This window comes from Pteropus vampyrus, unplaced genomic scaffold (assembly GCF_000151845.1).
Source record: "Pteropus vampyrus isolate Shadow unplaced genomic scaffold, Pvam_2.0 Scaffold461, whole genome shotgun sequence".
Lineage (NCBI taxonomy): Eukaryota > Metazoa > Chordata > Mammalia > Chiroptera > Pteropodidae > Pteropus > Pteropus vampyrus.
The window spans coordinates 1856851-1874371 of NW_011889242.1; the positions used below are offsets into that span (position 1 = coordinate 1856851).

General features: G+C 43.7%; 1 protein-coding gene across 1 annotated transcript in view; it reads left to right on the top strand.

Annotated features, from left to right (window-relative positions):
• The window catches only part of TMEM131 (transmembrane protein 131), a 101976-nt gene extending 85019 nt beyond the window's left edge, over positions 1-16957 (top strand). The window contains exons 32-39 of the mRNA XM_023524341.1: positions 3036-3157; positions 3356-3502; positions 7085-7250; positions 8325-8446; positions 8552-8648; positions 9435-9532; positions 10191-10351; positions 15932-16957. Coding sequence (XP_023380109.1) covers positions 3036-3157; positions 3356-3502; positions 7085-7250; positions 8325-8446; positions 8552-8648; positions 9435-9532; positions 10191-10351; positions 15932-16207 — 1189 coding nt within the window. The 3' untranslated portion in view covers positions 16208-16957. The remainder of the gene's footprint in view (positions 1-3035; positions 3158-3355; positions 3503-7084; positions 7251-8324; positions 8447-8551; positions 8649-9434; positions 9533-10190; positions 10352-15931) is intronic.
• Positions 16958-17521: the final 564 nt, after the last annotated feature.

Consider the following 17521-nt stretch of genomic DNA (forward strand, 5'->3'; position numbering starts at 1 on the left):
CCCCTTTTTACCAGAAGACAGTTTATGTGGTGTGCTCTGAATTGTCTTTGTAAGTGGAGAAATCTCTATGCAGCCCTAGTCTTCTTTATTATCTAATCTTTTAAACTCACAGATCTTGTTTTGTGTTTTTCTGAATTCAGGGATAAAGATAAAAGTGTTGAGTGAGAATTTATTAGTACATCAATCAAATACAGAGTTAAACAACTAGAGACTTTTTAAGTAACCAGCAAGGTGGCCTCTTTGAATAGTGCTGTTCTGTGTCTGCACTAAGTTACATACAGTCATTGCTGGTCCTGGCATTAGTGATACCTGGAATGCTGTCACCTGACATATGACAACACACATTTGAAGAATATATATGCACATTTTTTAAAAGAGATATCATTAATAAGGCATAGACTATTACTTTCTTTTGGAAGCTTTATCCAATTGAGAATAAATTTTGTTGTCAGCCAAAAAGTCAATCTTCTACTATCAATTAAATCTATGGACTTAACTTACATTTGCTTTAATAAAAATTAGTCTGTAAATATTATCAATATTATTGGAATCTCTAGGCCAGGAGACCCAAACCCTCAAATGTTAAAGAATTCCTTTTCCTATAAGTACGTGGTGACAGAGCCAGAGAGACACCTCAGTCTCTGCCCGCGCAGTCCTCCTGTCAGACTCCCAGGAGTTGACTTCACAGAAACCATTTTCTAGGAGTGTGGAGCAATGGGTGGAAGTGGCAGAGAGCTGGTGTACCATTTTTCCCAGTTCAGCTCACAGAAGTGGGCCTGTGGGCTGCAGAAGACTGCAGGTACTGAGAGAGCGGGACTCCACAGGACCCAGACAGGCTGGGGAGTCACTGGTTTAGGACAACAGCTGTCCTTGGTCCTTTTGTTTTCTGGTTATCAATATTTTACGTTTAGATAACTTAGATGTAGCAATCTAAAATGAGAAAAATGTCTAATAGAAAAGTTGTATCCTCTGACAATCTGCTCAGCTCAGGGCCTGGGCGCCACATTCCATGCCCTGGGCTCCAGCCCGTCAGCACAAGGGATGCCCCGGCCTGCCCTCAGCTCCCTGCCTCCCTGCCTCCCCAGACGGCCCATTCCCTGTGTTATGGGAATCGAAACGAAGCCTGGCATCTGAACCACCTTCCTGGTTCTCCCTCTTAGAAAGAATCGTTCAAATTCAGTTGACTCTTATCCACTTATTCAGAAGCCTGAAAAAAGATTTCTTAATTTAAGCTTAATTTGGCTTGAGGAAAGCATGAATCAGCAAAAATAAAATAGTTGTCTGGTACCTCTTTTCTTAAAAACCAATTAATTTTACAGTGACACACAGTTAAGCTTAGTATAAATAAATAGCCTCCACCCCACTCTCAGTCATAAACAGCTCACTTAAAAATAACTCACACCCACCCAGCTCCACTAGAGGGCTGGTGTCTGTCATGGGAGCTTTTGTGTTTTTTTAAAAGATGGAGTTTTTAAATAACCCTTGTCAGAAGTGGGAGAGGGATGGAAGATTTATAAAACTGTAGCATTAATGCTCTCACCCATAAACAGTGCATTTTTACATGTCAGTTTGTTATCTTCCCTAAAATTTTTATTTGGGTTAACTTTGGATTTTTGCTTAGCTCTTCTACTAATCCAAATATAATACCTATTTATGATAGAAAATTTGTGAAGTATAGAGAAACACAAAAATGAAAATGGCCTTTGACCTAGTCCCTTATAAAATGTTTGTAAATAGCATCCATTTCAATATATTTATCTGTTTACGAGATTACACTTTCGATGTTGTTCTGTGACCTGCTCTAGGGGAGGGGTGTGCTGGGTGCCTGTGGAGCGGAACCATTTGAACCGTTCTGACCTTTGAAATCTAGTGTGAATTAGCTGCCTTCTAAATGAGAACTGTGTGGAATCACACCTGAGTTTTGGGTGCACAGAGGTGGAAAGTACTGGTGTGGAATCACACACCTGAGTTTTGGGTGCACAGAGGTGGAAAGTACCAAAGACACACAGTTTTAGAACAGCTGCGTCAGATTTTTAATGAAAAGCAAGCTCTCAGCTCAGCCTTGAACTGACGGCTTCCCCACCTTCGCCAGGAGCATGGTAGAGGTCCCTGATGAGTTTGGCAGAATTCTTGTAAGGGGCCACCGGGTTCTCAACTGTGTCCAGCCTTCACCAGAAAATGCCCTTCCTGGACCAGTTGGCTTAGGTCCTGCGACTTGGTCTTGGGCATTATGGAAGCACTTTGCAAAGACTGTCATTGTGGCCCTCACAGTCACATTCACACGCTGCCACCCACACAGTTCGTTCCCCAAGAGATTGCTTCTCTCCCAGCGACAAATGTTTTCCCACCGGGCTGTGGACACTCATAGTAGCCCACCATGCCTCCCATTTCTCATTGGATGACAGGAAGTTCAGAGCTGATTATCCTGGCTACACACATTTGTGATGTTAAGCTTACTGCTCAATTTTTTTGAAAGCACATAATACTCTAATAAAAATCATAAATTTTTGCTTAGTTCATGAATAAAGAAAATCCATCTCTCCCCACTCTCCCTGGACCTTAGACAGACACCGCATCCTGCTCTCTGCCGTGGTGTTCATGAATAACCCAGGAACTCAGCCTGGTTCGTTCTGTAGTCTCTACAACAAAAATGCATTCAGAGTTCTGAGTAGCAGAACCCCAACGTTGGTAAGTCTGAGACCTTTCCAGGGCTTCATATTCAAGGCCCACCAGTCATCTAGATGCCAGGAGAGACTCAGCAACCCCAAAAGGGTATGTTTGTCCTAACGGCTGTGTGCACACTACCTGAGGCAGGTGCTCTGACCCTCACGTGCATTGGAGGTGGCAGGATTTGCCAGTGCCAGGTCTCCTGGGTGGCCCAGCCAGTCCTGCAGCAGGCCTGCAGGCAGGCAGTGCCTCAGGGAGCTGGGTCAGGAAAAACACACAGCCTGTGCAGTGGGAGAGCAGTCAGGGCCACTATCCCTGCTCTAGCACAAAGGCATGAACTTGAATTTCCATCTGCACTTGTCTTTCAGTTGTTTAGAGCTGCCGTACCCGCCCCCACTAGACAGTAAACGGAGAAACCTCCCAACCAAGATTCCTCTTCCAACTGCATTGACAAGTGGCTCCAAACCACGGAATTCTCAGAAAGCAAAAGGTACTTCCCTGTTGATCATACCGATTCTTCCCTGATTGGTTGTCTTAACAGTTGTTAGTTGTGAATTACCAGTGATCAGTGAAGCGTTAGTCACACACAAGGCCACAGTCGTGTTCTCTCTTTGGAAGGTTCGCTGAAGTAGGCCCTAAGAAAGCAATCGGCCTCCATTAACAACTTCCTTTCTGGATTTCTGTGTAGGTACAAATAAGTTAGTGGATAACAGACCTCCTGCCCCAGCAAAACTCCTCCCAAATGGTGAAGAACCGGGCAGCACCAGCAGCTCAGAGGGTGAAAAGGACTCTCCGCCAGAGTGGGACTCCGTGCCAGTCCACAAACCCGGCAGCTGTAAGTATGGGGACTTAGGCTTCTCTCCGTGACAACTCTGCAGGGACATCTTACTTTATAGGGAGACCCAGTATCTGGTTTGCTGGAGCTAGCTCATATCAGCCAGCACTGGTTGTTAAGTGGTCTGCCAGGTGTTTACCTGTTGTAGCTTAACTGGCCATGGCGGGACTGTGCCCACCAGAGAGACACAGTAGACCATTCACACCAGGGCTTTTGTTTCCTGGAGGCTGGTGCACCAGTACACCACTGCCCCACACCCTAGGTGGGGCGGCTTATCTGGACGAGGAGTCGTCCACAGAGCCGCTGCTTTCTGAGCATTAACTGCACAGCCCTTGGCCTGCTCATTCCTCACAGTCTCGGTGCAGTTATTACTCTCGGCTTTACCCACATGGATGGACTGTTTCTCTTATGTGAACAGCCTATGCAACAGCTTCTGTATTTTCTCCTCATTGGCATCTTGACCTTGTTTGTTGGATGTGGCCTGCAGTAAACATGACAGCAGCATAGTCTACTAAAATAAGGTAGAGGGCTTCACCTGAAATAGGAAATGGAGAGACAGCACAGGGAGGGACCTCATGGCAGGATTTAGGGTGAAGACAAGGCCAGCCTTAGGGCTTACTTGTCTATGCACTCTGCAGCGTTAGACTTAACTCACATTTGGACTATTTGCACCAAAGGCAAAGTCAAGGTTGAGCAACAGGATTGTTTAAGGTGAAGGGGATTAAATGAAGAGGTTATTGAAGGCAGTAAGCTGGATGGAGGCCAAGAACTTGGAAATTCAGGCGAGGTGTACAGGTTTGGGCGCTTCACGAGGGGACAGGTCACTTCTGGTGATGTGTAGGAAGGTCAGAGAAGGAGGCTGTGGAAGTGTCAGAACAACTGTCCAAGTAGTGACCCTACAATGTAGATATGGCATCAAGTGGGCCCACCTCTGTGGATGCTGGCACAGAGGGCAGGGGGGCATTTGAGCAGGGCTCGTACAAGAGATGGTTTTTGAGATGGGCCCCAAGCATGGTGTCAGGTCAGCAAGCAACAGAGCAGATGAGGGAAGGGATTAGCCACATGGTCAAGGGTGAGAGTGAGCCCCTTCCTTACACCTCGTTCGATTACAGCGGCTGGGCTAGCACCAAAGTCACATGGTAGATATGCAAGGTGATGGCTTTTTCTAATTTTTCTTTTTTTACAATTTTAACTTACAGTGGACATGTATTATGTTAGTTTCAGGCATACAACATAGTGGTTAATTTATATACCTTTCAGAGTGATCACCCTGATAAGTGTAGTACCCACCCAACACCATACATGGTTATTACAGTATTACTGACTAGTCCCTGTGCTGTGCTTCACACCCCCGTGCCTGTTTTTATAACTAGCAATTTGTACTTCTTCATCTCTTCCCCTTTTTTACCCACCCCTTGACCCCCATTTCATCTAGCAACCCTCACTTTATTCTCTGTATCCATGATTGTTTCATTTGTTCATTTATTTTGTTCTTTAGATTTCACATGTGAAATCACACGTATTTGTTTTTGTCTGACTTATTCCACTTACCATAATACTCTCTAGGTCCACCCATGTTTTCGTAAATGGTAAGATTTCATTTTTTTTTCTTTTATGGCTGAGTAATATTCCATTGTTTATATGTACCACATCTTCTTTATCCAATCGTCTGTTGATGGGCACTTAGGTTGTTTCCATGTCTTGGCTACTGTAAATAATGCTGCAGTGAACATGGGGGCACATATATCTTTTCAAATTGTTGTTTTGGGTTTTTTCAGATACCTACCCAGAAGTGGGATTGCTGGGTCATAAGGTAGTTCTATTTTTAATTTTTTTTATTTTGATCCTCCATACAACTTTTCAGTGGCTGCACCAATTTACATTCCCACCAAGAGTGCACAAAGTTCCCTTTTCTCCACATCATCACCAATACTTAATTTATTGATGTTAACTGTTCTGACAGATGTGAGGTGATATCTCACTGTGGTTTTAATTTGCATTTTCCCGATGATTTGGTGTGTTGAGCATCTTTTCATATGTTTATTGGCCATCTGTATGTCCTCTTTGGAGAAGGGTCTGTTCAGGTCCTCTGCCTATTTTTAAATTGGATTCTTTGGGGTTTTTTGGTGTTAAATTATAGGATTCTTTATATATTTTGGATATTAACCCCTATTGGATGTATCATTAGCAAATATCTTCTCCCATTCAGTAGGTTGTCTTTTCATTTTGTTGATGGTTTCCTCTGGTATACAGAGACTTTATTTTGAGGGACTCCCATTTGTTTATTTTTCTTTTCTTTTCCTTGGGAGAGGAGAGGAGACAAAGCCAAAAAAAATATTGCTAAGAACAATGTCAGGGGTTTAATGGTTTGGGGCATATAATCTCTTTAATATATTGCTGAATTCAGTTTGCTAATATTTTGCTGAGGATTTTCTTATCTGTGTTCATCGGGGATATTGGCCTATAATTTTTCGTTTATAGTCTTTGTCCAGTTTTGGTATCAGGGTAATGCTGGCCTCGTAAAATGAGTTAGAGAGCCTTCCCTTCTCAAATTTTGTAACAGTTTGAGAAGGACAGGTATTAATTTTTCTTTGAATATTTGGTAAAATTCACCTGTGAGGCAGTCTGGTCCAGGACTTATTTGTTGGGAGCTTTTTGATTACTGATTCCATTTCATTAGTAGTTAATCAGTCTGTTCAGATTTTCTCTTTCTTCTTGATTCAGTCTTGGAAGATTGCATGTTTCTAGGAATTTATCTATTTTTTCCAGGTTATCCAATTTATTGGCATATAACTATTTCTTATACTGCTTTGTATTTCTGTGGTGTCAGTCATCACTTCTTCATTTCTGATTTTATTTGGGTTCTCAGTTTTTCTTGGTTTCATTGATCTTTGTTCTTGTTCTTTTAGACTCTAATTTTTGCTCTGATTTTTATGATTTTCTTCTACTCACTTTTGGGCTTTATTCTCTTTCTAGTAAATTTGATGTGGTCATGGGAGGAGGTGGGTGCAGTGTTATCTGCTCCACCATCTTAGTAGTTATATGTGTTTCTATTTAGTGAGTGCAAAGGAAATATTCACAACACTAAAATATTTTGTTTTAAGCCTTGGGAACAGCTGTGTAGGCGTCACCCTGAAGAGCAGGAGGAGTGTTATTAAGGGTTTGTGTCTTTGGAAACCATGCACCAGGAATAGCAGCAGGTGTGGCAGAGTGCGAGCATTGTGTGGGAACTCAGGGGTGTTTTGCCTGGAGTCCCACATCTGCCACAGATGTAAACCTACGTGGAAGTAGGCTTGCAGGTCCCGCACAGTGATTTCACCTGCCCGTCCCTGAAAGACAGAGAGTGGAAGAGGACCGAGTGTCTGGAGGTCTCACACGTGCAGCAGAGCAGGGCCCCCAGAATGCAGAGATGCCACTTTCCTTGTTTTCTTTAAACCTTTGAACAGAACACACATGAAGCTTTAACTTTGCTTTTCTTTAGAAGTACTTGAGTTCTGTGTAATATCAACTGAAACACCAAAAGTAACTGATTGTAGAGAGCAAAATATCACATCAGTGAGACCTTTTGTTCTTACTTTTCAGCTACCGATAGCCTTTATAAACTTTCTCTGCAAACCCTCAACGCAGACATTTTCTTAAAACAACGCCAGGCCTCACCGACACCAGCCTCTCCGTCTCCCCCCGCCGCACCTTGCCCGCTCACATCCCGCAGCAGCTACAGCAGCATCGTCAACAGCAGCTCCATCAGGTAGGCCCACCAGTCACTTCCTGTTCCTGGAAACCTGAGCCTCATTCCATTCAACGGAAACCCTTGGTAACCTCAGGCTGCTGTCCTGTCTTGCCTCCTACATCTGCCAGTGACAGCAATTCCGCCCTTTTACTTGGGGTCAGCTCTCCCAGCCCCACGTCAGTTCCCGACCCCAGCAGCACCCCTTCCTCCTCTTGGCACGTCTCACCCAAGGATTGGAGATGCATCGCTAGCTGTTAGAATTATGCCCTGGGTCAGGAGTCACTAGCATGCTAAGCATTAATGAAGAGCTAGAGGACATGGACGGATGGGACAGTCATTTTGACCTCATGGCAGTTTCACTTAGCAGTTAACATGGCAGGATCTGAAACAGGACTGCTGCCGGAGGTGACAAGCGTACAGCAGGGTGGCCTCCTAACAGGCAGGTGGGACCCCTCAGCCAGTGCTCCTCACTGGGGCACAGGCACCTTGTGTTTGACAAGTTTTTAGAGTAACAGTGGTAATTGTGAACACGTAGCAAGTTCTTACCATATGTCAGCGTGGTTCTCGGAACCACACAACTGTCTCTGCATTTCATCCTCCCAGCAGGCATGGGATAGGTGCTGTCACCACCCAGCTTTGCATGTGAGAAGCAAAGGCTGCAGTGTGCCTGCTGGGTTTTTAACTCTGCCCGATGGAGGCTGGGGAGACCACCACACCCCCCGGGGCTCCTCCACTGTTCGGAGGGCAGGAGACCCTCTCAGACCTGGTCCATCGTGCGCCATCTACTGTTCACTGCCGAGCGCCCCTTCCTGAGCTCGCCTCTAAAAAACAGCCTTTTCAGTCCCTAATATGTGACCTTCTCCCTGGTGTCTTCTGTAGTGACCTTGTACTTTACCTTCCCTCACCTGACTGCATAGTCACAGGGCCCAGAGCGTTCACGTGACGCCAGCTGTGCCCTGTGCCCGCCCCAGCAAAGGCACCAACTGCCTGGGCTCAGTCCTGCAGGAACCATAGCTCTGATACAGGTGTCTCCCAGGCCTCCGCGGGTGGTACCGACGGGGAATACGTTGTTCTCTTTGCTTTTTCCTTCAGCGACCCTAAAATCAAGCAGCCAAGTGGAAGCAAACACAAATTGACAAAAGCAGCCTCGCTCCCTGGCAAGAATGGCAACCCCACTTTTGCTGCAGTCACAGCTGGCTACGATAAGAGCCCCGGTGAGTGGCCTGGCATCAGAAGGCCTGTCACAGCGGGGCTCCAGGCCTGGTGGAATTACCTTTGGCCTGGTTTGCCTTTGATTGATTCAGAGTCCATTTTTACAGGTGGGAATGGCTTCGCTAAAGTTTCTTCAAACAAAACAGACTTTTCCAGCAGCCTTGGCATCTCACATACTCCTGCTGACAGCGACGGCTCCGACAGGTACAGCAGGCTGTTCCCAGGAGAAAGAGGGACAGCTTCTGAGGTCAAGTTAGCATCTCTGTCCGTGCCTGCGTCTCAGGCATTTTGCCCTAGATTACGAGTGGGCATGTGTCAGAAGCAGCCCCAGCCTCTGGGAGCTCATCTGGCGGGCGGAAGCAGAAGGCCCAGTTGCTGTGCCTCCCTCACCAGCTCCCCTGACAGGGAGGTTCACGTCCCCGTTTTAAATCTGTTCTCATCCTTCTCCAATATCATCATCTCCTGTAGGAAAGGATATGATCTGGTCATTAGAAATAGAAGAACAGAAATGTATATGACAGGAAAGAAATTGGAGCAAATACTAGACAATTAAGAGTAAATTATCAAACATGCCATTTTGGTGACCCAGAGCCCCTGGGCTGGGCCTGGTGCTGGGCAGTGAGCACCCCACTTAGCCTTCCCAGGGAAATAACAGGCATAAGGACTGCTGATAAGCAGAGCCCTAATTGTACCTGCTTGGCACTAAGAGGAAATGAGTCCTGGATTTGAAATAGTTTTTTAATAAGTCTTCCATTACCAAAAAGTAAACGTAAGGACGAAATGTCTTCTTACTGCACAACTCTCTTGGAACCAGGCCCTCAGCTTGTGATGAGGAGTCTGGAGCTCTGTGTGCCTTGGTCCTCTGTGGAGGAGCACTGTTCCTCCATCCCCGATTCTTGCGTTTCATGTTTGAGCTACCCCAGTTGTGAGGCCGTGCCAAATGGACCTGTTTCCACTAACCATCATACATTTTCCTCTTGTAATATTTAGCTCAGGTTTGTGGAGTCCCGTCAGCAACCCCAGCAGTCCTGACTTCACACCCCTCAATTCGTTCTCCGCCTTCGGGAATTCTTTTAACCTAACCAGTGGTGAGTGTTTAACACTGGACCTGTCACTAATAAGCCTATGGACAACAGAGGAAGAGGGCTCATGTCGTGTGTGGAGGAACACGCCGAGAGCACAAGCCTGCGTATCGTTCAGTGGACACATTGAGGAGATGCAGTTCTTCATCCTTACAGCCAGGCACCAGTAGATGTAGATGTGTGGGCCGACCTTAGAGGGCCCCACAGGAGCCTCTCAGGAGGGTCTCCTCCCGCTCCCTGCCCAGCCCAGAGGTGCCGTGGGACAGGCTTGAGGCCATGAGTCCTGGCTGGTTTGTGCTCCCCAGCACACACTTAACTTCAATACAGACTCCTTTGTTGAAGTGACTCCTAGCTATACTGGGGCTCCTTACTTTTTCTTGCTGTCCAGAATTAAAGGCCACTGTATGAGTCTTGCATTAGCTGTGACCATAATGGTAGACTTGGGGGACGTTTGCATTTGATGTCATACAGCGAGAGGTTTGGGTGAAGTATTCAAATCCTGTGACATGTGCCTGAGCTCTGGGGAACATCACCTCCCCTGCCCCAAGTGTGGTAGGAGCTGACAAAGTAGGTGGAACACATGCCACTGAGTGAATGCCCCATCTTGTTGTAGGTGAGCATGGCAAAATACAGCATGGACTTGAGGTTGTGTCTTTATTTTCAGAAGTGTTCAGCAAACTTGGGTTATCACGATCGTGCAATCAAGCCTCACAGAGGAGCTGGAATGAGTTCGGTACAGGCCCAGCATACCTTTGGGACTCCCCAGCAACGGATCCCAGCCCTCCCTGGCCGGCCAGTTCCGGTTCCCCAACCCCCACGGCCACAGTGAGTACTCAGGGCCCAGCCATGGCTGTTGCCGCTCGGTCTCTTGGATGACCCTGACAAGTTATAAACAACAGATAGCAGCGGTGGGGTGAGCGCTGTAATTGGCTCCCGTCTGTGTCTTCACATCTGCCAAAGTGACCCAGCAGTGTCCTTCGGAGCCATTATAGTCAAGGAATCAGGGAAGGGGAGGCTTCCAGTCACCATGGCAGATAGGTCAGCACTGTGCGGTGTCTACAACCACATCAAAATTAACTAAATTATAGAATCACCACCACTGAAAACCACCTGAAGTTCAGCTGAAGAATCCTGTAACCAAGGCCTTCCAGAGAGGCCATGGTGAGACTGGTAGGATAGCAGAAACAGAACAAGGAGGCCACCCCCGAGGAGCCAGGGGTCACAGCCTCATGTCAGGCCCCCCGGCCCAGGGCACCAATGCTGGCAATAGGAGTCCCCATAACAACTGGCTATGAAAGTCGCAGATTTTCCTCTTAAGGGCTTGCAAGGACTTATGCCAGCGGATTCGCTCGCTCTGCGGTGCAGCTCTGGGGACATGGCCCGAACAGTCCCAGGGACACGGAGCTGAGTTGACTAACCTCAGGGTGAGCTCTGGAGGGGCAGGGGTCAGGGCATGTCTTTCTGGAGACAGAAGTACTGGCAGGTGACAGAGTTCCTTTGTTAAGAGCTCTCATTAGAGGGAATCAACAGATTAGATGAAGCAGAGGATCGAATCAGCACTCTGGAAGACAAAGTAGCAGAAAACACCCAATCAGAACAGCAAATTTTTAAAAATGAGGGTGGTTTAAGGGGCCTCTGGGACATCATCAAGCGTACCAACATTTGCATCATAAGGGTTCTAGAAAGAGAAGAGAGCAAGGAATTGAAAACCTAGCTGAAGAAATAACGGAAAACTTCCCTAACCTGGAAAAGGAAATACACAAGTCCAGGAAGCGCAGAGTCCCTAAGAGGCCCACACCAAGACACAGCATAATTAAAATGCCGAAGGTTAAAGACAAAGAATCTTAAAAGCAAGAGAAAAGAAGTTACCTACAAGGGAGCTCCCATAACACTGGCAACTGATTTCTCAGCAGAAACTTTGCAGGACAGAAGGAATTGGCACAAAATATTCAAAAGTGATGAAAAGCAAGGACCTACATCTGAGATTGCTCTACCCAGCAAAGCTATCATTTAGAATCAAAGGACAGATAAAGAGCTTCCCAGGCAAGAAAAAGCTAAAGGAGTTCATCACCACCAAGCCAGTATTACAGGAAATGTTAGAGGGAATTCTTTAAGAAGAAAAGATAAAAAATATGAATAAGAAAATATAGGAAAGAAAAATATTCTCACTAGCAAAGGCAAACAACTATGGATCAGCCAACTACAAAGCTAGTTCAAAGGTGAAAAGGCAAAAGTAGGAAGATCATATGTCATTACAATAAGTTAAGGGATACACACAAACATAGAAAAGGGAAAAATGACACAAACATTAACATCGAAGGAGTGAGTAAAAATTGCTGTGATTTTAGAATGTATTCAAACTTAAGTGACTTTCAAACAGAATACTGTACATAAACATAGCTCAGTATGTAGGTATCACAGGCCAACCAACCATGAACCAAACATCTGTGAAACATATAAGAAATGGAGAGAAAGGAATCCAGATACAGCGCTACCGAAAGTCACCAATACACAAGAGCAAGAGAATAAGAAAGGAACAGGAAACAGCTAATCAATCAGAAAACAATAAAATAGCAGTAACTACATACCTGTCAAGACTATTTTAAATGCAAGTGGACTAAAGTGAGAATGAAAGAAATAATAAAGATCAGAGCAGAAATAAATAGAGTCTAAAAGAACAATAGCAAAGATCAATGAAACCAAGAGCTGGTTCTTTGAAAAGATAAACAAAATTGATAAACCTTTAGCTAGACTCATCAAGAAGAAAAGACCTAATAAAATCAGAAATGAAAGAGGGAGGTGACAGCCGATACCACAAAAATACAAAGGCTTATAACAAAATATTGTGAACAGTTATAGGCCAACAAATTGGACAACCTGGAGGAAATGGATAAATTTCTAGAAACATGCAATCTTCTAAGACTGAATCAAGAAGAAACAGAAAATCTGAACAGACATAACTACAAACAAAATGGAATTGGTAATTAAAAAAAAACCTCCCAGCGAACAGAAGAAGTCCTGCACCAGATGGCTTCATGGGTGAATTCTACCAAACGTTTAAAGAATTAATACTTATCTTTCTCAAACCATTCCAAAAAATTGAAGAGGAGGGAGAGCTTCCAAACTTATTCATGAGGCCAGCATTATCCTGACACCAAAACAAGACGAAGATACTACAAAGAAAAGGTAAATTACAGGTTATATGTCCCTGGTTGAACACAGATGCAAAACTTCTCAACATGATCTTAGCAAACCAAATTCAGCAATACATTAAAAAGTTCATATACCATGATCAAGTGGGATTTATCCCAGAAATATAAGGTTGATTTGATATCCACAAATTAATGTGATGTACCACATAACAAAATGAAGGATAAAAATCATATCAATAGATGCAGAAAAAGTATTTGACAGAATTCAACATCCATTTATGATAAAAACTCTCAGTAAAGAGGGAACATACCTCAATAATAAAGACGATATATGACAAGCCCACAGCTAACATCATAATGATGAAAAACTGAAAGCTTTTTAAGATCAAAAACAAGACTAGGATCACTTTTATTCATCGTATTATTGAAGTACTAGCCACAGCAGTCAGACAAGAAAAAGAAAGGCATGCAAATTGGAAAGAAGTGAAACTGTCTTTGTTTGCAGATGACATAATACTTTATAGAGAGAACTTTAAAAATTCCATCAAAAACTATTAGAATAAATTCAGTAAAGTAGCAGGATACAAAATTATTTAGATTCAGTTGCATTTTTAAACACCGATAACGAAATACCAGAAGTTAAGACGACAATGCCATTTATAATAACATCAAAAAGATTGAAATGTCTAGGAATAATTTAAATGAGGTAAAAGACCTGTACTTGGAAAAGTATTAAACATTATAGAAAGAAATTGAAGAAGACACAAATAAATGGAAGATATACTGTGCTCATGGATAGGAAGAATTAGCATCCTTAAAATAGCCATACTGTCCAAAGCAATCTTCAGATTCATTGCAATCCCTATCAAAATACCAAAGATATTTTTCACAGAACTAGAATAAATAATCCTAAAATTTATATGGAACCATAAAAGACCCCAAATAGCAATCTTAGAGTGAAGAACAAAGAAGAACAAAGTTGAAAGTATCATGCTCCCTGATGTCATACTATACTTACAAGGCTATAGTAATCAAAACAGCATGGTACTGGCATAAAAACAGACACACAGATCAGTGGAATGGAAAAGAGAGCCCAGAAATGAAACCACGCCTACACAGTCAATCTATGAAAAAAGAGACAAGAATATACAATGGGGTAAAAGACAGTCTCTTCAGTAAGTGGTGCTGGGAAAACTGGACCATCACTTTCTTACATAATTTCAAAATGGATTCAAGACTGAAATATATGATACAAAACCATAAAACTAGAGGAAAATATAGGCAGTAAACTCTTTGACATTGCTCTTGGCAGTAATTTTTTGGATATGTCTCCGTGGGCAAGTGAAACAAAAAAATAAACAAATGGGACTACTTCAAATTGAAAAGGTTTTTGCACAGCGAAAGAAACCAACAAAACAGAAAGACAACCTACTGAATGGGAGAAGATATTCGCCCATGATACATCTGATGGGTTAATATCCAAACTATGTAAATGGGAGAAGATATTCGCCCATGATACATCTGATGGGTTAATATCCAAACTATGTAAAGAACTCATATAACAAAAAAAATAATAATTTGATTTAAAAATGGGCAGAGGACCTGAATAGACATTTCTCTAAAGAGGACGTACACATGGCCAATAGACATATGAAAAGGTGCTCAGCATCACTAATGATCAGAAAAATGCAAATCAAAACCACAGTGAGATACCACCTCACACTTGTGAGAACAGCTCTTATCAAAAAGACAACAAACAAGTGTTGGTGAGGACGTGGAGAAAATGGAACCCTTGTGCACTGCTGGTGGGATTGCAAATTGGTGCAGCCACTGTGGAAAACAGTATGGCGATTCTTCAAAAAATTAAAAATAGAACTACCTTATGACACAGCAATTTCACTTCTGAGTATTTATCTGAAGAAATCCAAAACACTAATTGGAAAAGATACGTGCGTCCTTGTGTTCACTGCAGCATTATTTACAATAGCCAAGATGTGGAAGCAACCTGAGTTGCTTCCGTATCAGTAGACAACTAGATAAAGAAGATATGGTACATAGATACAATGGAATATTACTTGGCCATAAAAAAAGAATGAGATCTTGCCATTTGCAACAACATGATGGACCTTGAGGGTATTATGGTAAGTGAAATAAGTCAGAGAAAGACGAATACATAATGTCTTACTTATATGTGGAATCTGTAAAACAAAAGAAACTTATAGATACAGAGAACAAACTGAAGGTTGCCAGACAGGAGGGGGTAGGAGGATGAGTGAAAAGGGAGAAGGGATGAAGAAGTGCACATTGGCAGTTAGAAAACAGCCACGGGGGCGTGAAGCACAGGGACTAGTCAGTGACACTGTAATAACCATGCACGGTGTCAGGTGAGTCTTCACTTATCAGGGCGATCACTTTGTAGGTTGTATAAATGTCTAACCACTATGCTGTACACCTGAAACTATCGTAATATTGTATTTCAACTATAATTGAAATTTTGTTTTTTTAAAAAAGTTATGAGAAGAACAACTGAGCGGCTGTGGGGTTGGCAACTGGAGTCTCTCCCAGCAGAACAGGTCACTTCAGCCTCTTCCCAACTTGTAAACCAATCACAAGTGAGGCCGTGGGCCCATCCTCAGGTCTCCCCTGTCCTAGGTTAGACAGCGACCAAATGCAGCCTCCCGGTCCATGCAGAACAGCCCTAGGCACCACAGAAGCAGACTGCTGCGGTGGCCTCAGTTTTGTTTGAGGAACCTGTGTCCTCATTTGAGCTTTCTAGTGTGCATTTGTTTGCTTTTCGGCTAAGTTTTTTTGTAAAAGTCATGCTCCAGAAAAGCATTCTTACCAAGGGAAATAGTTACTGGTTTCAGCTTTTACAAAATGACAGAAAAATATCTTGTGCTTATACTTCTTCCTTCTCAGGAAAACTGAATTAGACGAGCAAGGTTTAACCATACTAATTCAGGGTCCAAAGTTTGTCCCCACTTGTGATCATTTTGTATTCAGTTTTAAAAGCATCTCAGCTGTTCTTTAAAACGGGGCAGTCAGTATTTCAGCTTTACAGGCCATGCTATTCTGCCACCGCAGTGCTAGCAGCCACGACAGCACATGACACATGCATGGCTGTGCTCCAGAGGGAACAGGCAGGGCAGGACTTGGGTCTTCTGTAATGTCACAGCCCTGTGCTCAGTCTCTGGGAGGGCTGCATGCATGACACCTCTGATTTTACCTCACGCGTGTCGTTTTGTCCCACCAGCCCGTCCTCGGCAGTCCCAGCGGCCTGTGGTCCACCACCCCATTCAGCAGCTCCATCTGGTCCAGCACCTCCCTCCCCTTCACCACTCCCTCTGGCACACTGACCAGCATCGGCCTCCTGGGCGCAGAGACCAGCTCCGGCCCCCACACCCCTTCCGCTTCTGGCCCCGCCGATGACTTGGGACAGACCTACAACCCATGGCGGGTGTGGAGCCCCACAATCGGGAGGAGGAGCTCCGACCCGTGGTCTAATTCGCACTTCCCTCATGAGAATTGAAATTAGACCAAAAAAAAAAAGCAGGACCCCTGGTCTAGATCATGACAGGCCGGTCCCCAGACGTCCATCTGCCGTAGCTCCCGTCCCCTCCCCTCATCTTGGCCACACAGACTCGAGCAGAGCAGGCTATACCACCCGCTGCTTTCAGACCCTTCTCACAATTATGATACTGAGATTTGCTGTTGTGCTTTTAGAAAAAAGTCTGGACTCAGCCACACTCTGATAAGACCTGTACATCTGGAAACCTTACCTGTTACCAAGTTTCCACCTCCCTTCTTCCATTCTTTACTTACCCGTATGAACACAAATTTGACATTGCAGCTAAGGAAGTAATTTGAGTTGATTCAGAAGTCTGGCATGTGACGATTTTATTAAATTACCAAGTCTGGTTTTTAATAGTTACACAATATTATGCGCCGAGATCTAATTTTAAAAACATATGAAGACTTTGTGCTGAAAAATACAGAGTATTTTTTTAAAATAAGGCTGTCCTGGTTTAAAAGCAAGTTACAGAAATGTAAGTCGACATTAAGAACAGTGAATGAATGTGAAAACATTCAGTCAAGACCATTTGCATTTCCTGTGCTGTTTGTACTTGAGGTATGTAACATTTGTATACCTGAATTTATTTTAAAAGATAAACTGAAATGCACATAGCCAAGTCTTGAGATACAAGATTGAATGTGTATTTCTTAAAAATACAACTTTGTGTTGTACTTTGAAATAAATGCTTTTTTCAAAAGCCTTGAATTGTTGTGTGCCTTTCCTTTTTTACATGCAAGATGCATTTGTTTGATTCTTTCACACCAAAGTAAACCATGCTGTCATTGCCTTCGTCTGTGGAGTTTGCTTTATTAGGGCTGGAACCATCTGTGCTGATTAAATTCTGTGTATTTCCATGACAGTCCCTGAAGGTGCCATCTAAAACATGTCTTTCCTTTTAAATAGAAGTGTGATCCTTTTCCAACCTTAAAACTCCCACACCACTTCCAGATGGTACCTGTATTGGCTATGCGGATACCAGGCAGGACTAGAATGCCTTAAAATAGAGAACAATCTTAGAAATTAAATTATCTCAGATGAAAAATATTTACCCACACCTGGGCAAGTTGGCAAAAAATAAATAGCATAATAAATGATTGTGTTTAGGGGATAGTCCACCCAATTCGAATGTTTTAGAAACAAGCTTCTAACCTTGACAAAAGCCTATAAAAATTGAGTGAGCAAGACATTTTAGATCCTTTGCTACCAAGAAAATAGCTATAACAGCAATGAAAGAACGTAAAGCCACAGACCCTGATGGCAACACTTGGG